At 31.5% G+C, this 25,406-nt stretch overlaps 10 protein-coding genes and 3 pseudogenes across 13 annotated transcripts, besides 3 other annotated features; 4 read left to right on the top strand and 9 right to left on the bottom strand.

Annotated features, from left to right (window-relative positions):
• Positions 1–8,003: part of a mobile genetic element that runs on past the window's edge.
• TVAGG3_0307890 (uncharacterized protein) lies at positions 541–735 on the bottom strand (the record flags this gene model as incomplete). Its single annotated transcript, XM_051229727.1, has 1 exon — positions 541–735. The coding sequence occupies one exon, from the start codon at positions 733–735 to the stop codon at positions 541–543; it is 195 nt and encodes a 64-aa protein (XP_051099457.1).
• Positions 761–1,206, bottom strand: TVAGG3_0307900 (KilA, N-terminal/APSES-type HTH, DNA-binding family; the record flags this gene model as incomplete). Its single annotated transcript, XM_051229728.1, has 1 exon — positions 761–1,206. A coding segment is annotated over one exon (446 nt), but the record flags the coding sequence as incomplete, so codon positions are not given.
• Positions 1,457–2,227, bottom strand: TVAGG3_0307910 (keratin-associated protein family; the record flags this gene model as incomplete). The annotated part of the gene is made up of 1 exon (XM_001293954.1): positions 1,457–2,227. One exon carries the CDS (start codon positions 2,225–2,227, stop codon positions 1,457–1,459), a length of 771 nt encoding a protein of 256 aa, XP_001293955.1.
• Positions 2,604–3,704, bottom strand: TVAGG3_0307920 (uncharacterized protein; the record flags this gene model as incomplete). The annotated part of the gene is made up of 1 exon (XM_051229729.1): positions 2,604–3,704. One exon carries the CDS (start codon positions 3,702–3,704, stop codon positions 2,604–2,606), a length of 1,101 nt encoding a protein of 366 aa, XP_051099459.1.
• Positions 5,293–5,604, bottom strand: TVAGG3_0307930 (uncharacterized protein; the record flags this gene model as incomplete). The annotated part of the gene is made up of 1 exon (XM_051229730.1): positions 5,293–5,604. The coding sequence occupies one exon, from the start codon at positions 5,602–5,604 to the stop codon at positions 5,293–5,295; it is 312 nt and encodes a 103-aa protein (XP_051099460.1).
• Positions 5,811–6,392, bottom strand: TVAGG3_0307940 (uncharacterized protein; the record flags this gene model as incomplete). The annotated part of the gene is made up of 1 exon (XM_051229731.1): positions 5,811–6,392. The coding sequence occupies one exon, from the start codon at positions 6,390–6,392 to the stop codon at positions 5,811–5,813; it is 582 nt and encodes a 193-aa protein (XP_051099461.1).
• On the bottom strand, positions 6,577–7,403 carry TVAGG3_0307950 (uncharacterized protein; the record flags this gene model as incomplete). Its single annotated transcript, XM_051229732.1, has 1 exon — positions 6,577–7,403. A coding segment is annotated over one exon (827 nt), but the record flags the coding sequence as incomplete, so codon positions are not given.
• A 2,688-nt stretch (positions 8,004–10,691) lies between the features above and the next one.
• Positions 10,692–10,739: a mobile genetic element.
• A 1,267-nt stretch (positions 10,740–12,006) lies between these two features.
• Positions 12,007–12,199: a mobile genetic element.
• A 1,729-nt stretch (positions 12,200–13,928) lies between these two features.
• Positions 13,929–14,242, top strand: TVAGG3_0307980 (guanylate cyclase protein; the record flags this gene model as incomplete). Its single annotated transcript, XM_001297650.2, has 1 exon — positions 13,929–14,242. A coding segment is annotated over one exon (314 nt), but the record flags the coding sequence as incomplete, so codon positions are not given.
• Positions 14,243–15,882: 1,640 nt separating this feature from the next.
• Positions 15,883–16,433, top strand: TVAGG3_0307990 (annotated as a pseudogene). The gene has a single exon. A coding segment is annotated over exon 1 (551 nt).
• Positions 16,434–17,326: 893 nt separating this feature from the next.
• TVAGG3_0308000 lies at positions 17,327–18,546 on the top strand (annotated as a pseudogene). The gene has a single exon. A coding segment is annotated over exon 1 (1,220 nt).
• A 380-nt stretch (positions 18,547–18,926) lies between these two features.
• TVAGG3_0308010 lies at positions 18,927–20,212 on the bottom strand (annotated as a pseudogene). The gene has a single exon. A coding segment is annotated over exon 1 (1,286 nt).
• Positions 20,213–21,067: 855 nt separating this feature from the next.
• Positions 21,068–23,385, top strand: TVAGG3_0308020 (protein kinase protein; the record flags this gene model as incomplete). Its single annotated transcript, XM_001302879.1, has 1 exon — positions 22,246–23,385. The coding sequence occupies one exon, from the start codon at positions 22,246–22,248 to the stop codon at positions 23,383–23,385; it is 1,140 nt and encodes a 379-aa protein (XP_001302880.1).
• Positions 23,386–23,707: 322 nt separating this feature from the next.
• On the bottom strand, positions 23,708–25,339 carry TVAGG3_0308030 (microtubule-based process; the record flags this gene model as incomplete). The annotated part of the gene is made up of 1 exon (XM_001302878.1): positions 23,798–25,336. The coding sequence occupies one exon, from the start codon at positions 25,334–25,336 to the stop codon at positions 23,798–23,800; it is 1,539 nt and encodes a 512-aa protein (XP_001302879.1).
• Between the last annotated feature and the right edge of the window lie 67 nt (positions 25,340–25,406).

The raw sequence follows: 25,406 nt of genomic DNA on the forward strand, positions 1-25,406 counted from the left end.
TGTGGGGTATCCATTTATATAAAAATAAAATTTTGTTATCAGTTATTTTATCATCATTTTATTAAGTTCATCTTTAGTTAATTTGAATGATAAGAAAATTTATTTTTGAATAACTGAAGGTGTCACCACGTCACCATGTGTCACCTGGTTAATTAACTTCTCTTAAAATTACTGACAGCATGACATTTAGACAACAGGTACGAAAGGAGGAAGGCATTTATGAATTATTTTTGAATAACTGAAGGTGTCACTACGTCACCATGTGTCACCTGGTTAATTAACTTCTCTTAAAATTACTGACAACATGACATTTAGACAACAGGTACGAAAGGAGGAAGGCATTTATGAAAACATTTACGAAACATTAACGTAAACATTTACGATAAAATTGATTTCCTGGACTGTTGTCAAAATGTCATGTTGTCAGTAATTTTAAGAGAAGTTAATTAACCAGGTGACACATGGTGACGTGGTGACACCTAAAAACCATTAACGATAAAATATATTTTTGGTCGTTTATGACAAAAATAAATGGTTCATTTACTCACAATATTTTTGTACAAAACGACCCCAAACTTTTAACTTCTTTTCTGCAGTTTCTAATGCTATCTTAGCGAGTTCATATTCTCTAAATTCTCTCTTTAAATCTTCTTGTTCCCATTGGTCTAGTTCGTATGGAGAATCTCTATAACCATAACATATCTCACGTTCATGTTCTAATTGTTTTTCGCGCATTTTTCTAACTTCTTCTTCAAACAAATGTTTAGCATTCTCTACTGTATCTTCGAGTTCTTCTTCATCTAATTTCTCATGAACTTTCTTGTCTATGGAGTCCATAATATCTTTGACATAAAATGCATACTTTACAGAGCACCATTCAGCAACAAAATGAACGAGGTCAGGATGTATGTAAATACCTTTGAATTCATTTATAACACCCTTAGTAAGCTCATAAAATGCTTGTTTTGAGGTCGAGCCACTTTTGGCTTGACCGTATTCTTTCATCCAAAACTCAAGAATTTCCTGCATTTTAGCACTATTGAGAAATCTGTTTAAATGGTTTAACTTTCCTGCTTCTCTTGCCATCTTTGTTGCATTAATGTAACCATCCTTGTCTCTACGTAAGACTTCAATACCATTATAAGTGCCTTTTGTGAATGTTTCGCCATTAGATTTGTTCGTGAATGTTTTTGCTTCGACTGACATTTCTGTTCTTACATACAAAATAAAAAAATAAAAATAATTTTAAAACTAACTTTATTTTTGGACTGCATCAAATTTCCTGGACTGTTGTCAAAATGTCATGTTGTCAGTAATTTTAAGAGAAGTTAATTAATCTGGTGACATGGTGACGTGGTGACACCATCAGTTCTTCAAAAATAATTCATAAATGCCTTCCTCCTTTCGTACCTGTTGTCTAAATGTCATGTTGTTCGCTCTTTTGGAGCTCAGGACTTTAAGCAGCTCTGAACCATGCGAATACAGTCATAAATGGTGGCATATAATCTTCACCCGAGCCTGTTGGATTTGTTGTGAAAGTGTGTGAATGATTTCCTCCTGGTTCAGTTGGTCGAAAAGTCTTTTTTGTTGAATCGTTATAAGCTGGAGATAAAACATCATGACCGGCTTCATAGTCTGAGTTGTATAATGAGTGGTCTCTTAATGAGTGTATATGGTCGCTAGAAAAGTTTGTAGTTCCTGTATGAGTGTGCGCAGGTAAGTTTGCTTCTAAAATTTTCTTTGAACCACCTGTTTGCTTTGAAGAGTTAGCACAGTAGAGGAAACGATCGGTTATTTGTTGCCACGTACCAAAACCTAAAACACTTGCTGGATTTGTTGAATTCATTGATGTATATATTGAACCAATGGGGTAAATCATCTCACGAATTGTATTTAATCCATTATGAATATTGAATTTATTATATAATATTGAAACTGGGTGAGTATTTAAAACTGGTCTTGTTATCAATATTAACGTATTATTTTTGAAAATTGCTTTTCTAACATCTTGAAATTTTGTGATTTCAGACCAATTTCTTCCATCACTACTGATATTTACTAAATCACCACATCCAAAAGCAATGAAATACCCATCAATATAAAATAAATTAGTAAATCTATAATTTCGAGTAAGTTTTGGAGTGAATGAATAAACCAATTCCCAATTTGATAAATCCTGTGATAAATAAATATGTCTGTTATAACTTACAGGATATGAATAGACCATTCCACCTGAAACGAGAACATAAACATTTGATCCATAACATAAAGCTTCAATGTCTCCATCAGCTTGAAAAATTTATTCAAATTGACCTTGTGGTATTGAAGATGATCTATAAATTTTATCATTTTGTAGGATAAAATACATGTTGTTAATGTAATACCACTTACTTGTATAATCAATTTTCAAATCTGATGACATCATACTAAACATATAATAATTTATCCCATCCTCACTAATGAAAATTTGATTGACTTCATAAATTAGTACCCATTTATTATTAACGCATCTAATAGGATTATTTGGATATTTAAATTTAGCATCTTGATTTAAATTACATTTGAACCATTGGATACAATCGAATGAATAACAAGGGCAAAAATCATCTCCAACCGTTACCGTTATTATATTCAACATATAAAATTCTTGGATTAATGATTGGCTTTCGTGTATCAGGATTCCAAACAGATGGAGTAAATGATTCATAGTTTTTAAAATCATTTGTTTTAAAATAATAAAGCACTCCAGCTGTATAAAATAAATACGTGGTCACTCCATCGAAACATATCCATTCAAAAGAATCTATATCAAAGGTTTTATCTGATGATTTCATAAAATTTAAAAATGGTGGGGTAAAATAGACCTCTGATTGTTTTATTTCTTCATTAACAAATGATATATCAGCTTTCTTTGCTAACTCAGTATTAATGAATGAAATAACTTTTTCCTTATCTGCTTTCTTCTCTAACTCATTGTTAACATATGTTTTATCTGCTTTAAGGTCTAAACATCCTGAAACCCATTCTGTATCAGCTTTAACTTTAAAAGTCTCCAATGTCCATTCATGATACCATTCAACCTTTTCTTTAATTTCATTATCTTTTTCATCAACATATGTTTTATCTGCTTTAAGGTCTAAACATCCTGAAACCCATTCTGTATCAGCTTTAACTTTAAAAGTCTCCAATGTCCATTCATGATACCATTCAACCTTTTCTTTAATTTCATTATCTTTTTCATCAACATAAACCAAATTTGCCTTCTTATTTAATTCACTATCCACATATTCCTTATCTGCTTTCTTCATTAACTCACTATCCACATATTCCTTATCCACCTTCTTCATTATGTCATTTAGGAAACCTTCTATGAATTCCTTATTTAAATTAAATCTTCCAATCTTCAAAACTTTAGGAAATGCATTTAATGCGTAATATCTCTGTTCTTCTGGTGGAATTGATGTTATATCATCCGTTATTCCTTTAATTTTTGAATTCATAAATAAAATTTCTTTTATATTTGATATCACTGCACCACCTTTGCAAACGAATTCGAAATGGTCATTTTTCAATACTATCTCCAAATCTCCATATTTCAACCCTTGCGTTTGTTCTGCCGTCTTTGAATTATATGCATATGTGGCGTATGTAATGGTCTGAAGGACCTGGGCGCTTTGCGCCTTAAGTTGCTGTTGTTTAATCATTTATTACGATTTAAAAATAAATATTTAATCCGTTATCTCATCAGCTATTTTCTCTATTTGAAATTGCCATAATATTTCATTCATAAATTCTAAATCACAATCAAATAGGTCAGTTATTCTAAATTTAATACTTGATAAATCTTTTGAATGAAGAATAAATGAATTCCCGGATAATTGAAACGGATATGATAAAGAAAATGTGTTTAAGTTGATGGATAAAATGTTTTGTATTGATGGGTAAGAGTTAGGTCTAATGTTTGATGTGAAAATCTCATTGGGTATTAACTTTATCACATTTGATTAAAATGAAATTGGAACCAGTGTCAGAATACAAAACATCCCCAACATCTTTTTCAAAATTTAATATCCCCAACAATGAACGAAGATGAGGAGTACAAAATTTAATTTTCAGCGGAAATTTAATAAGGTTATTTATTTCATCAAGTTCAAAAAGTTTATCGGGTTTTGATTTAAAATTTTCTTCATACCATACGATAAATGATTCATTTAAATAACTTAAAATCATGTTAATATCCCCTTTCGCGATCACATTATTTATATACATATCATACGTTTTTTCAAGGTCATCTTTAATAAATGATATATAATCTGAAGGGTCTAAAAGAATGGGATTAAATTTACCACTCACAGAAACGAGAGTAACATTATAAATTCCGCTAACTGTTAAATTTAATTCACAGTTATTATTCGAAATAATATTGATAATTGACATTTTTTATTACGATTAAAAATATGGTAAAGCGTTATTTTCCAGTGATAAATAAAACTAGAATAAGATTACCTCAAGAATTCATAAATTCAACGAATAAGAAATTCATTCATGTTATAAATTTTAGTGTTTTCAGAAAATATGAGTCAGTGTCATATTCATCAACAGGTTATATTTCACTTCATTCAAATTTAGTTCAATCAAACCCATATAATGACCATTTCATAAGATTTTCAGATGGTATTAAAAATGTAATTGATAGATTAAAATATGAACAGATTGACAATATCGAATTTTTGGAATTTTGGTTTAAATATCCCGATGGAAAAAAGATTGAAGTTAAAGATAAAGCTGATACTATAACAAAAACAATTACAATGACCGATCCGGATAGTGGGGAACAAAAAGAAATAAAACAAACGATAGAAACTGGTGAAAGGTCAATTATTATTGATTATGATTCAAAGGATTATTATTCGATAATGTTAATACTTGAATATTAAATAGCCTTAACAAAGAATTTTTCAAGTGATATTTTATATTCATCAACTATTTTATTATAAATATCATTATATGTTAAATGAAGTTCAGTTGTTGTTCCGTTCTTTGATATCTTAATTGTGCTAATATCCTTTATAGGATTTATTTTTGCAACTGTTCCGCAGCATGAAACCTCATCATCTATGAAAAATTGAATCTTAACGTCTGAATCTTGAACATCACAAAGAATGGCGATAATGTGAATTAATGATTCATAAGGTAAAATAATTAAACCGGATTGATCAATTAAATTTATTATTGAATTATAATTATTAATTATTATATCACGGTAAATTTTCATTAATTCAGAATTAATGTCTATTTTATATGGGTTCTCGATGTTTGATGAAAGAGGTGGGGGTATGTTGGATAAGTGGGAATTTCAACAGGTTCTTTACCGGGTTCAGATAAAATGATTGGGTCTCCATTCTCATGGTTTTCTTCATTCTCCTCATTCTTCGGTAAGTCACGAGTTAATAAATTTGGTTGAGTTGCTGACCTTGTTAATTCAGGGCTAACATTAACTTTAACATTTTGAATAATTCGTGATTTATCATCATTTACGTTATAACCAACCGTAATCTCTGCTTTTGCGTTAGTGTTCTTTTGACTAGTGAAACGTCTTCTCATTTATAATCGAATAAAAAAATATATTTAAACTTTTATTTTGCTGGAAGTTTTGAATCTATTATTCCCTGTATTTGTTCTTGAAGTTGATTTTTAGCTGGTTCATTGTAATTAATAGACCTAATATATTCATTAATTGCATTCTTATAATCATCTGATTTCTCAAATTTTCTTTTATCTGATTCCTTAACTAAATCATAAGTTAAACCTCATTGCTGATATAATGGTTTCTTAATTAAATCTTTGAATGCTTGAGATAAAGCACCTGATGCAATTCTTGCTACTATAATTAGTTGGAATTGCTGTTTAAGTTCATCTTTAACATTTGCGAAAACTGGATCGAATAAAGCAACTTTAAAGAATTTCTTAGCTGAAATTTCAGGTCTAATATTTGCATATTGACCATCAAACTGGTTAGAATATCGTGGTAATCCATCCGGTCCCTCTTCAATAGCATTTAATTCTTCATTGAAATAAGAATATGGATTATAACGGTATGAATTAATTGGACCATTTTCACCTTCTCCAATGTATTGTTTAACAGCTTTTCCATTTTCATCAAATTGCATAGGATAACGTTCATTATATGCTTTACGTTTAGGATAATCAGTTATAGTTAATTTATAACCATTTATGACTTTAATATTACCTTGACCATCAGTAACGAAAACTTCATTTATACCATCAGGTTTTCCATTTGGACCCGTAATGTCTGCTTCGTGTGCTTCCCAATTTGGACCTTGACGTTTGGCATATGCTTGAGCTTCTGGTAATGTTAAAACGTTTCTCATTTGTTTAACATCTTTTTGAAGACCAGCAACAATATGAACTAATTCTTTCATTCCATCAGGAACTTTCATAGTTCTATTATATGCACCCTTTTTGTTTGTTCCTTGTTTTAATGGAACCTGTAGAAGATTTGCTATTTCTGTCATGTTTAATTATAAATAAAAAATAAAAATTAATTATAAAAAGTTAATCAAATTTAACACTCCTTTATTTAAATCAACTATTATTTTTCCATGTTCACCTAATTGCTGATATTGTGTGTAAAGTTCATTAATGCTCATTGGTAAATTCACTTGATAAAGCATAACGTTCAACTGTTGACGACTAAACCCACTGAAAATGAAAAGTGTTGATAGATTTGATTTAATGTTTGTGCTTAATGCTTTGAAATATTGAACAGCCATAAAGAATGAACACTGAATGTGTCGACATTGAGTTAATAACTGATTAAAATATGATTTCTCATTTGTTATTAGTTTTGATTTCACTGCATCATCTAGAAAAATGAGTGAATGCAAAAATTCTCTATCAAAATTTGAAATAGAAAGTGTTTCAAATAATTCATCCCGTTGTTTATCAATAATTTTATCCTCTAATCCTTGCTTCTTGATTGTATTATATAATTCTTTATACATTAAAAAGTTTTTTAAATAATCTTCTGCTTCTTCTTGTGATAAATAAATAATTGGAATTTTGATTAAATGCTTTAAAGATTCAAATGTATCATCTGAAGGTGAACCTGAACGGTTGATATAAATTAACACATGTGAATAGGGGGAAGTGTTAGCAATAATGATAATTTGTTTTAATATCGTTAATGTTTTACCTTTATTTTGTTTACCAATTGCTGCAGTGATTGAATTTAAGTAACATTCAGAATATGGAATTTTCATTAATTTTTCCTTAGATAGAGCATTTCTATTATCACTCAATGCTTCATTAATCATATCATCTACGTATGTATTATATACTCCTGCTAATTCTTCATAAGGAGTGTATGAATTTAAATCCATTTAATCAAAAATAAATTTATAATTTTAAACATTTCTATTCATCAATATTTCATCATATGAACTTCTATACTGTGGTGGTGTACCTGTTGGATGATATTTCAAACCTTCATCCGGTGTCCATGTCCAATATGTAGTCCTAGTAAACCAAACCTGAGGAGGATTTGTCACCTTTGAACAGTAAGTGTCATTTTCACCCTGAATGATTGGATAAGCTTTCACTTGTACTGTAACTTGTGAGTTGAAAGTTTCTAATCCATCAAAGAATATACCCGCTCCATCACGTTGAACTGGAATAGTGCATAAGAATGAAGTTTGGTCTTTCCATGTTCTAGCTAATGGCGTGCCATCATCTGCATTCAGTGGGTCTATTAATGAGTCCTCGTATTCTTCTGTGCATTCATTCACTCCATCTAAATCAGAAGCTTGAAGCATACGTGTAAAGAATATGTCGCCCACTGTGGTCATCGCTTGATCGGGGAAGTTTCTGGAATCTATAGTGACCTGAAGACCTCGAAGCATTGGATTTTCTAAAACTGTTCTTTGCATTGCATTCTTCGGAAATGTTAACACAACATCTGTAACATTATGAAGAGCGTATGAGAAATCTGAACTGATACCTTCAGGAGTGATGCAACCTCCATTTAGTGAACGAACGTCAATATGTTGAGCTGGAATCATGAATGGATCTTACTGTATAAACGTGGTATTGCTTTAACTGATTCTTCAATTAAACCGTATCCTGGTAATGCATTTATCCTCTAAAACTTCCATCTTTGTGCATGAAATAATAACGTCATCAACTGTTGCGTCAGCAGATGTAGCGGCTAAGCTTGTAATTAATTTGGCAGGAAGTCCGATTTGTTGGAATTTGCGATCATATTTATAAACATGATTCATAATCTTTTCATAATTTTCATCGGTTATCTTTTCATAAACGTAATTTTGTAAATCAGCAACTCTTAACGGGTCAACCTGACAAAATACTAAAGTATCCCTGAAAACATAATATTTAAGAATGATATCACCAAATGATTTAGGATAATCATCGAACGCCTGAAATGCTAACAAATCATTTACCGGAATAATCATATCAAAAGTGATATCAACTTCTTCATTTGCTTTCTTGAAAACTTCTGAAGGGTCAATATATTTACCACATACTGAGTTATCATATTTTTGAACATTATTATATAACGAATGAACAAACTTTTTAACTTTCCTTTTGATTTTGGTTTATATGTTGCAAATGCGAAAGATTCACGGGCGCAATCCATCTGAAGATAACCGGCATCACCTCTTTCGGTTTCTACTTCTAATTGTTTAAAGCTTTGATTTGATGATTTGTAACCAACGAATAAACGCATGCATTTAAAAGCGACATCACATGTGAAAGCTTTATTTGAAACAAGAGTTGCTTTAACTTTGCGTTTAATATATGTGTCACCTAATTGGTTCACATCATGAGCCGGATTTGTAATTCTTAAATGAGTTTGTTTATCATCAAAATATGGAGCATCAGAGTCATAGCATGAACTTTCAAGTTCTCTATAATATCTTCTACCATCATTCTTTGCGAATATTTCATTTATCTTTTCGAATGAATGAAATACATTTCCATTAATCGGTTTAGTGTTTGGCACCAAATAGTTAGTCGTCATTTATTAATAAATAAAAAATCAAAATTAAAAGATGAAAATGAATTTTTAATTTTAAAATGAAATAATCAACTATGGCTGCAGGTATATTTAAGAAACTGTGGAATAGAGTAAAAAGAGGAGCGAGTAAAGTTTGGGAAACATTGAAGAAGGGGGCAAATTGGATATTTAAGAATAAAGAAGCAATTAGTGACGTTGCTGAATCAATAACACCAAAAGCTGCCCCAATAAGAGAAGTTTTAAATAAAGGAAAAAAGTTTATCAAAGACTACAACCGATACTAAGATAAAAATAATATTTATTTTTTCCACTATCTACCTCCTATTTATTAAGTATTCCTTCAGCAATTCCACCAACTGCGTTACCTGCTTGTGCTCCCATCGCCGGATTACCTGCTTTAGTACTAATACTCCACCTATGATAGTTCCTTGCGTTTTCGCTACTGGTGCCAAAAGTTTGCAACGGGTTTAATAATCTTCTTTTATAAACCCACCACCCCGCACTTTTTAACCATCCCCATAATAATTTTTTTAAAGAATCCTGCCGCCATTTCTGATTTAATATTAATTAAAAAATATATTTCATCACTTATTTTAATTTTATTTAATGATAAATGAAACCGATTTTAAAAATAAATGAAACAGAGGAGGAAGAAATAAATGAAAGTGAAAATGTTCAACAAAAAATAAACGTTGTTTAAACCAATTACTGAAATAAAAAATTTTTTTCATCTGTTGAAGAATTTAATGACTATTATGCTAATAATAAAAAATTAATTTGAAGAATTGACAACGTGTAAAATTGAATAAAATGTTTAAAGTTGATGGATTCAAAATTTCAAAAATAAAAGGGTGGTTAGTTTGAAATCTATTCTCAATCAAGAATCACCTCATTAATGAAAATTGATGATTTAACAAAAGATAGAAGAGATTGAAGAAAGAATGAATCAAATAATTGATTTCATAAATTCAAATAATCATTAGTTTCTTAAAGTTCTATGTTGAACTCATCAAATTCATCTTCATCATTACCATTACCTTTAGCGAGTTTATTTACTCTTTCAACTTTATCTTTTGATAGTCTTTCGTTTAATTTTTTCTGAAGTTTTTCGTTACCAAGTTCTAAAATTTTACATGGATGATTATTAAACCCATTCAGGATTTAAACAATGTTTAATTAATCGCGGAATATCTGACATCATCTATATATAGCTTCTTTTATAAAAGATAAAATAAATTATTTTAAAATTAATGTTAATTTTTTTTAATGGTTTATAAATAAATATATTTTAATGCATCGTCTATATATAGATGTAACAAAAAAAGTCACTAAACCCGTCATATCCTACTACTGCTAAATTTTGATTTTTAATATGGGGCTTTGGTATGTATAATCATGTTCTTATCTCAACGTAGGAGTATTGGTGCAATATGATTAAAATTTACGAGGTTGATCTTAAATTGAATAATTCTGGAGTATAAATCACAATGCAGCTAATTCTATGTTAAAGATAGATACAGATTGTAGTAATCAATTAGGGAGTACAAATTCATTCTTTCATTTCTGTCGTATTGAGCAGAAAGGAAGAGATCATAACCCTAGGAAAAAAAGCCCAAATTTGTCACTTTTCATAGTACGTTAAACTCAATTCGCTCGGCGAATGCCGAGCACACGTACTCATCATTCAACATAATATTCTCATTCTTTGGTTATTATAGTGCCAGACAACACAAGATTTCAAAGAATTACTTGAGTTTTCAATTAATCTTAATCCGATTTTAGATTTATCGAGAACTCATCATCACAATCACATACTTCAGTGCGGTAACTACAATTATCCATATACAGAAGGAAGTTCTTTTCGAACAACTCATTTGGAGTCTGTTTTGGAAAGAACTTCTTTCTGTCCGACTTAATCTCATAGTTCCTGATCAACCAAAAGACAGAAACCACACACTATCTACTTAGGAAAGGAGTTCTTTCTAAATCTTCCTTAAATTGAGATTTTACGAGAGATAACCCTTCTATTGCACTTAAAAATGAACATTTTGATATCTTTAGTATCACACATGTCATATATAGTATTTCATCTACATGAATACATTCATCTTTCGAAGTCTCTCATTAAATGGGAGGCTTCGAAAGATGAATCGTTTTATTCATACAACTTTAAATCTCGAACACATTTAGAGAGTGAGTATATCATTTTATTCTTGTTTTGAGTTTATATTCTGATTCAAAATTGCAGTGAAAACAGAAGTTCACACATCATATCTGAATGTGAGCTCATCTATACTTATGCGATCTCAATACCTCCACTCTAAGCATAAGAGGTGAAGTTATATAAAAATTATCAGATGCGTTGAAGTCTCAAAAGTATTGCCTGAATGCTTGTTTCATATTTGTCAAGTAGTTTCAATGAATAAATGTATTGTTTTTTATAATTTCGATTTATTTTTAGAAAATATTCAATATAAACCTTTATTGTGTTATTTACATCTCATAAATTCTCTGTCTAAATCATATAAAAGCGCGTTTTACCCCTATGAAATCAAGAATTCATTCAATATTCATGGTATATTTATTAAATTTATACGATTTACTAATAATCAAATTTATATCCTCATAAATAGCAATATATTTTGGTAATCTATGATAATCATATACAATATTTGAAATCAAATTTTCAGTTAGTTTAGGTTCCTTGTTAATAGTAAACCATTATAATTTATTACTAATAATAAAATCTATGTGTCGTATTGAAATTCAATAAAATTACTTATTCGTCCAAAAAAACAAATTAGATAAAATTTTTCTTTTTTTATGTAATTTTTGTTTTTCATTTTTCTCAAGATCCTAAGTTATGTTCTAACTTTTGACATCATATCCTATCATGCTAGGCTATATATTATAGCATATCCAAAAGGCAAGGAAATCTATCAGAGAAGTAGGGCTGTACAAGATTTAAAAAAACATTGCCGGGTTACCGTAGAGGCCTAAAAAAATCGCGCCTCGGCGGCAAGCCGCCTCGGCATTAAGAATGCGCATCTAAATTTTTATATGTCCTTCTTTCTTTTATTTTTCCCTTCCCTTTCTTTTCTTTTTCTTTTTTTCCCCTCCTCTTGCTCTCATTTACCTTTTTTTTCCTTTTCTCATCATTTTTCAAAATTTTAAATTTTTATCAAAAATCTTGCCTATAAAAGCAGACTATGGAACCTTTTAATGCCTCTTAATCAATATTATACAGCATAAAGCATATTAAATGAAAGTAATTACGTATAAATTTATTTTATTATCTTATTTATTAATTCTTTAGCATGTATTGTTTAATATTAACTTTCTGTACATTAAATATGATATCTCCAAAGTATGAATGCCTTGTAACGAAACGAAAACTTAATTTTATGTTGAATATTTGTCACAAACATTAGATTATTAAAATATATGTTGGATATCCCTTAGTATGAGACTTCATGACTCTTGTAGTCTAACGTGAGCTTTGGATTGCAAGCTCTGTGGTTAACGAACATAAATTAATTGTAAAGTTTTCAAAATTTTTCATCGTTTCTATCAGCATCTATTTTTCCTTTAAAATAATATATTTGTATGAATACAATATTTAGTAATTTTTTTATTTCCCATAATTTCATTCAAAATTTCAGAAAAAATTAATTTCTATTCAATATTATTTCAGCTTCAAAACACTTCATTCTTATAGATGTTGATTCACTAAAGTGTGATACTCAATGTCTTATTTCAATGAAAATTGTTCTGCAAACTTATTTCACTTTTGACCTCACTTTTTCCGTAATTCAATTTTTTACTTTTAATATTTTAGATCTTCATAATATCATTTGAAAAATTAACCATATAAAAAAATCAAGTTAACAATTCACTTTTTCCGTAATTCAAAAATCAAAAATATAAATAATATATCTTTTTATCAAATATTATTATTATATTCTATGAAAAATGAGGTCCGGAAATTTTGCGGATTCCCGTAACTCAATTTTACGGAAAAAGTGCAGTAAACTATTCAAAATACGGAAAAATTGGTGTAAACTAATGATTTTACGGTAAAATCACGGAAAGTCCCGGAAGAATATATGTGCCTATATGAAATTATACAAAAATGAATCAAACGCATTTTAAAAGATTGTTCTTGTATTATAAATGCTATTCGCAGATTTATTAGTTGAAGAAAATTACCAAATTTTTGCCGATTTACAAAAAATGATTTACAAAGCATATTTTTATAAGGCTTTAAAAATCTTTAAAATGTGACCGGTGACGGAAATCCATGGTAACCAACCGCGGTTCCCGTTTGGAATGCCATACAGAGAAGCCTTTTTGACCTATCGTTGCCCTACCTCTTATGCACACATAAATTTGAAAAGGTATAATTAATTTGAATGATCTGAAGAATTAGTTTGAAACTCAAGAAATAAGTGCAAAAATCATAGATTAACCTTTTATTTTTGCATTTGCATTTTCATAGCTTTACATAATCGAAAGAATATGTTGTATAGATATGTCTATATATTAATTATTCAGTAAAAATTATTGTAAAGAAAAAAAGCATATTCAATATTAATACTATATTCAAAAAATTCACAACAAATCAAAAATCATCATTTCACATTTTATATCTGATGAAAGTTATCATCCGAAGATATGTAAAAAAATTCATTTTGAGCATACGGTATATTCAATTTCACATTTGAAACCATTTTCAATTTATTCCCCTCTCTTAGATAACAAAGTAATTCACCCCTGAAAGATATTAAGAAAAAATCGTTTTTTTATTACTGTTCTTTTTTGTTTTTCAAACCACCCTCAATTTTTACGAAATAAGTTAAATTTTTAACCTATGGAAGACTCATCAACTACTGCAAGCCGTAACATGGACTTTTCAATGTCTGTTAGTAGTAGGTATCAGGGTTTAATAGACATACCCATAGGCACTCAAGTAATTGATGCGATGGTTTCATTTTTCAATTACCTTGATAACTACGCTCCAAGAATGCCATTTTTGTACAATTTTGTATCAGTTGTAAGAATGCTCCAATTGATTGGCGGTGCGTTCATGGCAGCAAATAACGATATCTACGACCCTAATACTATCACATATAAAGCGATGAGTATCCTCACATTTACATTTCACTTAATTCCTGTTCAATATAGACTCGGAAACGAGTATATTATCCTTGATATTGTCAGTTTAATCTTGTTTCTTTTTGGTATGTATCTTTTAATCACAGCTTGGATGTACAAAACCACAAGCAAAGTTCCAAAGATCTCAACCAATGTACTTGCGATCTACATTGCCGTTGGACCTTTCATTTTGATCCCAATTTCTGTCCAATACTTTGGTCAAATCATCAGTTCCCTTATTGTAGGAAGAACAAAAGATGTGGTATCAATTGTATCATCGATTATAGGCATTTTAATTGTAATTCCATATCTATGGATTATGGTTAAAGCATATTTGATCACTTTGACATTCAGACCATGTTCCTTCATGTCAATCGAAGCAAGTCCGCAATGGAAATTCTTTTTCACTACTTTAATTGTCACTTTTGTTTCTTCCTTAACAACATACTTCCAGAAATGGCCATCGTTAGCGATGATATGTATATCAGCCGCCGGATATGTCTATTGTGGCACAACATGCTTCAATGGAGGAAATTTTGTTTTGGAATTACATCAAGTCATGGTTTTAGGTGGTTCTTTCCTCGGATTCATCTTATGCTGCATGAACTTATACCAACTTCTATCATTAAAAAGATGGAATGAAATATTCTTTGAAATATTTATTGCAATAGCTGTCGCTTGCTTCCTTTTAACACAAGTATACGTACGACTAAGATACAAACGTGACCTTGTCATTCTCGATAAGTTCGAAGAAAGCCAAGATATCACATTATTCGGATCAAAAGGAAAATTCAGAAGAGTTGTTGGTACAGGATACACATTTTGCCATCCTGCATGTATAAACTTCTCAGTTTTCAAAGCAGCGATCGTTGAATGGCCAGAATCAATCGATCTTTGGGCAGAATACGCAAAATTCGTTGCAATTTACCCAGAACTTACACCAACATTGATATACATTGGACAGAGTATCAATGCTTTGAACCTGAAAGACTCAATTTCAACAATTATCATGTCTAATATTGGTTATATCATGAATACGCGCGAAACAAAGATTACACCTGCTCTCACGAGTAAGATCTCAAAGCTGAACAAAATTTTCAACAAAGCGAAGAATCGTATTCGTAATATCTGGGATTTAATTCTTCAAGGCTCAGTTGCTGAAATTAACCATGCTATTAAATCAGCAAATGAAGCTGTAGAACTTGCAGATGTCGAAGTTAGCCAGTTAAAGAGTCTTTATCTTAATAACAGATTTGTTGCTCGTCAATACGCCAAATTCCAAGGCGACATCAACGCAAACGCTGTAGAATACAAGGTATGGATGGAGAATGTCATACAACTTCAAGCCGGTAAGCAAGTTTGTGCAGATATTGTCCACGGATTAGGAGTTTTCGTCTTCCCGAGCCTTCCTGAGAGTGTTGAAGGTTCTGATGGCAAAAACATGATGTCTCTCACCGAAATGGAGTCAGTTGAAGAATTAAATGACGAACAACAAGCCGAAGAAGATGCAAACATCGAAGTTTTAGCAACATTAACAAGGCAAATTGAGAAACAAAGGATTCCTGCCATCAAATGCATGTATATGTCTACATGTTTAGGTTGGTTCTTTACTGTTTTTGTTCCAATTTTAGCATTAATCATTTATTACACAACATTCAGGGAAGATTTGAATGCACCTTTAGTCTTCATGTACGGTATATCATATATGAGGAACTTACTTAACATGTTGGCCGCATTCACAGCAAAATTCTTGTTCGAGGAACTTCCCGATCCGAAATCACCTGAAGAAAAAGTGACAGATGTCATTCATTTACAAGAAGGATTTCCATTGACCGGATTTGGTGATGACGTGAGATCTAGGGAGATCTTGAAATACCTTGCAGCACAAGTTTCATCCACAAGTTCAATGATGTCATCTCTTCGATCATATAAATTTGGCAACGAATTATTAGAAAAAGCTCGAGATATGGTATTTGGATCCACCATTGTCTTTAACTTCTACACAAACCGGTCGATGGAGTATCCAATGAAGTCATCCGTTGCACAGATCGCAGCATTGATTGCTACACACATTGGATCATTGATTACTGATGATGAAATCACATATGATGATGCTCGCGGATCAGATTATTTGACAGCAACAAATAACAATGATCTTGCAACCGAACAAATGAGCTCAGCATTATTAGTCTGTTTAGAATACATTCTCAAACAAGATTAAAGCCAGAAAGCATGGATTATCTCATTAATGGTTTGTATTCCTGTCGCTATCATCATTACATGGATTGTCACATTTAATTTGCAGTACAAGAAATTGAAATCAAACAAAACACTTCCAAAAACAGTTATATCAACTGTTTCTGCATCATTCAATCATCTCAAGAAGAATTCAGCATCAACAACAGAAACGAACCAAACAAATGATGATGCTAATTTAGAAGATATGTCAAGACAAGAACAAAACATTATTAAAGTTTTTTCACAAATTACGGATGGCTCATCTTCTACAACAAGTCAATCATGGAATATGCTTTTCTTTGTTGGAATTGTTATTTTAGGCTGTGTTGGTTCCTGTGTAATTTTGTATTGTTATTTCCAAGCATCTAAAACATTGATAATATGTTTGGATGCAGTGGATATTTGTATTCAGTTTTCAGTCATTTGTTTAAAGTATCTCTTCAAGAATACGATGCAGCATTTCATGATACAACAGTTGATCTCGCTAACGAAATTGTCATGATGAAAATGAGTATTCCCAAGTTTATTGATTACTTCCATAAACTTCGATTAGGCGGAACAGGAGAAAATCAGTTACCATTCACAGGAATGACTAATGCTCTCAAGAAAGCATCATCAATTATTACATGTCCAGATAAATTGGATCCACCTACAACTATCCCTGAAAGTGCACATTGTTTCACTGCTGCAGTTCAGTTGTATTTGACATCCGGATATCTTTTGAGATATTTAGCATTCATTTCCATGGAAAATATTTCTGAACGAACTTATCCTATCCCTAATGATCCCGATTTCGAACAGATCTGACAGATTGGTCCTATAGAATTATATGAAGCATTTTTCTATAGAATTGGAAAGACATTAACAGAAGAGATTATGTCAGGAATCAACAAATACGGAACAACGATTAAAGGTGTTGGAATTACATGTATATTAGTAGCAATGATATTAATGTTTATGGCTGTTGCTTTAATACACAAAGAAGATATTTTGTTGACATTCACAATGAGATTGTTATTGTTCTGTCCTCCAAGAGTTGTTTTGAGTAATTCAAGAATTATGGATTTATTGCAGGCGATTATGAAAATAAAGATGCAGATCAATCTGCAAAGCATCTTGCTTATTCTAATGAAGTCGTTAATAAACTGAATGACTCAATTATTGTCATACAAGATGATGAATCAAATAAGATCATTAACATTAACACTGCTTTCGAAGAAACATTTAATGTTAAATCAGAAGATTTGATTGGAAAAAGTGCAAAAGAATTCTTTACAAATGAGAGATTCCAAGGAAAAGTTGAGTCAGCAACGACGACAATAACAAATCTCCAATTTGAAAAAGATGGAAATACAGTTTTCATGGAATTCACACCTGTTGTTGTCAATACAACAAAGATTATTTCAGGAAGAGATAAAACACAAAATATTTTACATGAACAATTAATTGAAGAAGAAAGAAAGAAGTCTGATACAATATTGGCATCTATTTTACCAGCCTCTTTAGTACCAAGAGTACAAGCAGGAGAAAAGAACATTTCTTTCTCTGTTCAATCAGTTACAGTTTTATTCTTTGATGTTGTTGAATTCACGCCATGGTGTGGTTCACATGATGCTCAGTATGTCATGAGAATGTTGAATATTGTTTTCAAAGAAATGGATGCAATCACAAATGCTCATAAAACTATGACAAAGATTAAATGCATTGGTGATTGTTATATGGCTGCTGGTGGAATATTTGATGAAGTAAATCAACCACAAATTCATGCGAGAGAAGTTGTTGATTTCGGTTGTTTAGCAATAAAGAAATTGTTGGAAATCGATGATAAAGAAAATGAAAATCTCAAAATTCGAGTTGGAATTAACACGGGCGGTCCAATTGTTGCAGGTGTCATCGGAACAGAGAAACCAACATTCGAAATATTAGGACCTGCAATCAATATCGCCCATGAAATGGAACATCACGGTGTTCCAATGAAAGTACATATTTCTAGACCTGTCTACGAATTTATATATGGTGGGCAGTTCTCCATCAAGGAAAGAGGTGAAATAGAAGTCAAAGGTGGAAAGATGTTCACATATTTAGTTGATCCGTGAAGAAATATTTTCATTGTATTATTTTATTTGAAATAATGTTGTAAGTAAACATTTTAATTTATTTGTTATTATCATCTCTGATTTACTTTAAAAAAAATACTTTATAAGTAAAATTTTTTACATGAGAATCAATAAAATCTTGTTGTATATTAATTCATGAAAATCAAACGAAATATGATATCGCATAAGTGTTAAATCTCTCAATCTAATACACGGATTTGAACAATGATTTCTTTAATGATTTTGTTATTCACTTTTTTTTTGATTAATCACAATAAACAATTACTGAATTTGATTACGGAATTATATTTAAAAAGCTATGCCATAAGTGTGTTTAGGTTGTATAAGATTTGCTTTTTAATGATTGAATGAAAAAATGGTTAAAATTTTATTAATTTTCCTTTGAAGTCAAAAACAGTAATACGGAAATAGTCTTGATCACTTGAATTCTTTCCTGTTTGTGTTATTTTGAAAGCAACAAAATAATCATTAGTTTGAAGTGGAAATTCTTTGATTTCTCTTGGTTGAAATTCATAGTATTTATTATCTAATACAATAGATGTTCCATCTTCTTTGGTACCTTCTAGCTTCCATTTCTCAATAAATAGAAGAAAACCATATGTGATCGTAGAATATATGATTTTGGTTTTAATTTATATCTTTAGATCAGCTTTTACCCATGAATTAGGTTTATTATTGTAAAGAATTAGCATTATCTGAATATGAATTTATATCGGATAAATTTCCACAATAAAGAGATGAAGCAGTCATTTCCATTTGAATTTCTTTTGAAACTTTTTCAACAATTTTATCAACAAAACTAAAACTATGATTTGATATTTGAAATTGATTTCGAATCAAATGTTTTTCGAAAGATGTAATAGATTGATTTGAATTTCAAATTTATTTCTTAATTTTGAATGATAATGTTTCAATGTTTCATTATAAATAGTTAAAAGACTTGATTCATAAGAGTTTTCAACTGAAAAATTATAAATATAGTCATAAACTTCTGAAGAACAAAATTGTAAATTAACATAGCTAAATAAATCAAATAATGTATGTCTCTTCTGCAAGTATCTAAAAGTAACAAACATAGTTTGTCTTCATTTTCTATTTTCAGTTCTTTTGACTTCAAAATTTTTTCACAAAATTCAAATCCATTTTTCACAAAATTTGTAATGATATCATCATCTTTCAAACTGTAGAAATGTGATGATATGTACTCAATGCATTCATTCATTGTCGTAGAATCGTTTTCGTATGCAGAAATTTCGTACTTCTTAAAAATGTTTTCATTTGTGAGAGATTTGTCTGATTTAACATGTTTAGCATATACTTGTATGAGAAATTGATTTCCAAAATATTTGCCGATTTCGAATATGTCATGATAATGTGCCTCATCTGCTTCAAATTCAAGTTTTCCTGTTTCAATAAAGTTTGAAAGTATATCAATCGAATCTTGGCATGTAATATCTAGATGTGTGTTCAATGATGTGATTGATTTATCAATATAATATTTTTCTTTGATTAATTCTGAAAAACAAATCGCTGAAGACTTCTTTGTGTTGATGATTCGATCATTAATATTGATACACAATGTACCACATTCCGTAATAACATGCGCACGCTTTAATTCATTGCACAATTTCGATATTTGCACCATGAAAAAAATTTTCCACCTTTTTTTTTAAATTTTTCAATTTATTGGTGAAACTCAAAATATATTGCCACAGGGAAAAAAATGATCACTAAATTGTAGTTTTACTGAGTGTGTTATTGTTAGAACAATAATAATGCCCTAAAATAGCCAAATTCTACAAATCGTGGAAGTATCAGTTTTTTATTCATGGATTTCAGTAGTTTTACTAAAAACTTTTGGGTAAAATTCTACTTTTTAGGTCATTACTTGTTATAGTGTTTATCAGAAAGGATTTTTGGTCAATATTATTTTTGCAATTCTGTAGATAAATCGTTAAAGCTTCAATAATGTGAAGTAATTCTTTTAATTATTAGATTATGGCTCAATGTTATGTGTATCAATTGTTGATTCAAAGTTAAAAATTCTTTTACAGTTAACTAAATCTTCCTATAAACGAATATTAAATCTAAAAGTTATTAGATATGCAGCGTTGTTAAGTATAAGTGATCGTCGCTGTGTAAATGATGAAAAAAGAAATAATATTTCTTATTTCCGAGCTTTTTCCAACAGACAACTGTTGCCTTTGGTTCAAGCAGGCAAATTCTTCTTGTTAACATTTCCAAATTTTTTAGATTTTGTAAAATAACTCATTTAACTTTTATATTTTGATTTTAATTTTTAGAATTCAAAAATATTTTTGGAAAAGTAAGGTTGAAAAATTAAAAATTTCAATTTTACGAATAAATTAAGCTTTAACAAGAGATTTCAAAACAATAGACTCTTTAGATTTTTAAAATATTACTATTTTCTTCTAGAATTTTTGTCTGATTCCGGATTCGAAATAATACAAATTCACATTATAATAAATTTTCATATAATTCTAATAATTTTTTGTGTGATATATCGTGTTTTATGTCGTATAGTTGATTGCTAGCTCCATGCGTTGAAAACAGAGTTGCATGTTTTTTTCTCACTTTATGCAAAATCTCTCTCTTCCGGAACCGTTCAAAGGACTGAATGAGTTACGGAAGTGGGGAAATGTGCAAGCAACATTTAGCAAAGATAAAGTCATGAAAATAACAGTTCAAGCTGTTGGTCCATTCCTATATTTATTTCAAAATAATAGTATCAAAGATGTAATCCAAATAATATTCATACCAACATCTACAAATGATGTTAGCAAGCATTCTAAAGGATATGAAGTCATACTTAATTCAATCGGAAAAATCTTCTCACCTGTTTCATTAGTTTTCGAATCATCAAAAGAAATGAAAGAATTTCAGATGTATTTTAACAAAATATACAGTGAAACAGTCCAATACTACGAAAGATTAATAACGAATTCTTACCAACTCCAAGAAGAAATTGAAGAAGTAATAGGACCAAAGGAAACAAAAGCAGTCAAAGCTTCGATACATGCAACAGCTAAAAACTTCCAATTTCAACCAACAGAAGGTGATAATGTCAAAGAACAGACGGTATCGCAGAAAATATCAAGTCTTACAATGGTTTACCCAGAACCGAAACAACCTTTGAACAAATCTCATTGTGGATTACTTTTTATTGTTGGAGATATCAATAAAACTTCACCATCTCATACATTCCTTTGCAAAACAGTGCCAGATATGATGAAATGGGTATTAACCATATTCATTATCGCTAATACCCCTGATGCTCAGTTCAAAGCCTTAAATTCAAAACAAAATGCTTCTGAAAAACAGAAGAAACCAAAGAACAACGCGGATTCCACACAACAGACACCAAAATCTACAGCTAATTCAGACAAAACTGTTGCTTCAAGATACATTTTGAAAGAAGAAATCGGAAAAGGAAGCTTCGGAGTCATTTTCCTTGGTGAGCATATTGTTTCTCATGAAATGGTAGCCATTAAACTAGAACCTGTTGAGAAACAAAGCCTTCAACTTAAAAATGAATCAAAAATTTATAAAGTTTTAGCGGGTTGCCCAGGAATTCCTGAACTTTTCTGGTTTGGAACGGAAGGCCAATACAATGTTCTTGTCATGGAGTACCTCGGAAGTTCCCTTGAGTTCGAAATGATGCGCCACAACCAACAATTATCATTAAAAACGGTTTTGATATTTGCAGATCAGGCCATTTGCCTAATACAATACATGCATGAACGCCATTTCATACATAGAGATATCAAGCCAGAGAACTTCTTAATTGGAACCGGGAAAAAATCAAATTTAATTTATTTGATCGATTTCGGACTTTCAAAGAAATATAGGGATCCGAAGACTAAAGAACATATCCCATACAGAGGCGATAAAGAACTTGTCGGAACTTCTAGATACGTTTCAATAAACACTCATCTCGGAATTGAGCAAAGTAGAAGGGATGACCTCGAAAGTTTAGGTTATGTCCTTGTTTATTTGCTCAAGGGACAACTTCCATGGCAAGGAATTCAGTCAGAGAACTTAAAACAAAAATATGAGAAAATCGGAGAAAAGAAAATGACTACTTCCTTTGATATGCTATGTCAAGACTTACCTGAAGAGTTCATAAAATACTTTGAAATAGTCAGAGCTCTTGATTTCGCCCAAGAACCCCCTTATTCACAACTTAGACAAATATTTAGAGAATGTTTTCTGAAACATGACTTTGTTTATGACTACAAATACGATTGGTCGAATGGAAATGACAAGGAAACATGCAAAAACTATGATCCAGTTCCAATGCATGCTCCTATCTTCAAAGATCATGAAGCTGGTTTGGAGATTTTACCCAAAAATGAGAGAAATCACCCGAATTTCAGGTACGCGACTCCAAACATAGAGAACAACAGGATACAACAGATAACTGAACAGTTGACAACAGTAAAAGCGAGGACAGCAATCACAAACAAAAGAGTTTGGGTTGATCCTGGAAAAAGACAAACATTTCCAAGAGGTCCTCCACCAATTCCTGCAAAAATGCTTCCTCCGCCAAAGAAGAAAGGAAGACTAAGCAGGACTACGCAGCTGGCACAAAAAACATTCTCTCTTCTGGTTTCTCCAACTTCTTCTTTGAGACAACAGTCGCAGTCACAAAACAAATTTGATGTCGCTTCAACAACTCCTTCCTTGGCAAGTGATAATATCCCAATACATCCTAACACTGCTCCTGAACCAGTGAAAACAATGAGCTTAGACGCACCATACAAACCTGAAGAAATTCCTGAAGATGATGAAAATTAAGTTTTTTTTTAATTATTTATCTTTATTTTTTTGTGTTGTTACATAAAATGTTTGATTTTTGTTTAAAATTTATCGTTGATATCTTTCTTAATTGACATAAACTCCTTATTACGTCAAGACTTTAAGGTTTCTTATAACTCAGGTATCCCAAACTTTATATAAAGAGATTTCTACTGCCATTTCAATTAGCGTGCTAATGATAATGGTTTTCTGCCATCATTAGTCAATTATATAACGAGATTGGTGTTTTAATGATAATGTATTATACCTCCAAGTGCTTATAAAGAACTGAAAATCATTTTAGTTCTAAAAAGATTTTTTTTTCGTTGAAATGATTTTTTAATATATATTTCTAAAAATAAAGGATCAATTTTTTTATTCATTTTAAAAGGCAACAAAATTACTTTTCATTTTACTGTGCGCTTGAATCATAGTTTGAGTCATAAGTTCCAGACTCTTCGTTTGTTGCAGTTCCAGTCGCAGATTCCTCGCCAGTTGTTTCCTCTGTGTTTGTCTTCTCAGCGCCTTCCTCACCTTTCTCTTCTTCCTCGTTCTCGTTCTTCTCTTCTTCCTCCTTTGGTGGTGGTGGCGGTGGCTTCTTTACTGGGAGCGGTGGCCACTCAAGAGGCTTCTGGGCCTTCATGCCTGTTCCGAAGTACATCATGACCATGCGGCTACCATTTTCATTAGAAACGATGTGCAAACCTGGCCATACGTTAGATCTAAGCCAATATCTCTTGCTAACGCCATTCACCTCTCTAAGGGACCAGCACTTGTACTCGTCCTTAGATTTATCCTCTGTGATTGGTGTCAAAATTGGTGGGCCATGTTCAACGACTGGCTCTTTCTCGTTGCCTTCTTCGTCCTGCTGGTCTTCCTCGAAGATGTAGAACTCGCAGCGGCCCTGATCTAAGATGGTTGGTACGCAGTGGACAAAGGATTTGAGGCCTTCGAGTGGCTTATATTCTGGTTCCTCTGCCATTGCAATTGGAGTAACATTTTCGACACGGCCACCTTCCTCTGGCTCTTCTTCAAGATTGTAGAGGCCTTTTGGCGCAAGTGTGCAGGAATGTGTAACACGAGAAATGAAGCAACGAAGTAATTCGTATTCTCCGCCCTGGAAGCGGCCTTCTGGAGCAGCAATAGGACCTTTCTCTGTTCCGCTGAACATTTGGCGGATGCAGCGAGAGCCTTGGATCTGTGCTGGTGTAATATCAGGAAGTAACTTCCATGGACCACCAAGCTGTGTGCAAACGAAGTAGCTGTATTGGTTTGGACCAGAATCTTCTTCCTTTGGAACGATTCTTGGCTTATCTTCCTTGTTTTCTGTTCCTTCCTCTGGCTCGTTCTTCTCTTCTTCTTCTTGAGCAGCATGTGGGCGCTCGCCGTCGTTGAATTCGGCTTCAGCAATGTAGTAATCGTTTTGAATACCCATGACCTTGCCCCAGAAACGAGCTGTGGCTAATGGCTTTGAGCGAATGAGTTTTTGAATTGCTTGTTGTAAGAGAATAGTTTCTGTTTCGTTTAAACCAACACCAACCTCGTTCATGAATTGCATATTTCCAATAACGTTTGGAATTTCACCTTCGTTAACTGTTTCTTCCTCTTGGTGCTCAGCATCTTCACCACCTTCAGCTTCACCGGCTTCTTCCTCTTCTTCACCGAGTTGTTGCTTTGGGAATAATTGTGCTTGAAGACGTACGTTTGTTTTAGCATTTTCGACGAAGTTTGGTCCTTTTGGCTTGCCAAACTTGAGTAACTCTTGGTTTTCTTTGCTCTGGCGTTCTTCTTTGATGATATATGAAGCGACTTCGAAATAATCGAGTGGACGCTCTGCGCAATTGTCTGCAAGTCTGATGATAACTTCACCCGTATGCTCCATGACAGAAACTGGAGATCCCTCGGGTTTGGTGTTGAGGTATTCTAACTTAGCTTCGCGATCCTCAGACATTTTATAACGGATTATTCCACTTTTTTTGGATTTTCGTTTTTTTGCATTTTATTGGAATATAACGAATATT

Source organism: Trichomonas vaginalis, chromosome V (genome assembly GCF_026262505.1).
Source record: "Trichomonas vaginalis G3 chromosome V, whole genome shotgun sequence".
NCBI lineage: Eukaryota > Parabasalia > Trichomonadida > Trichomonadidae > Trichomonas > Trichomonas vaginalis.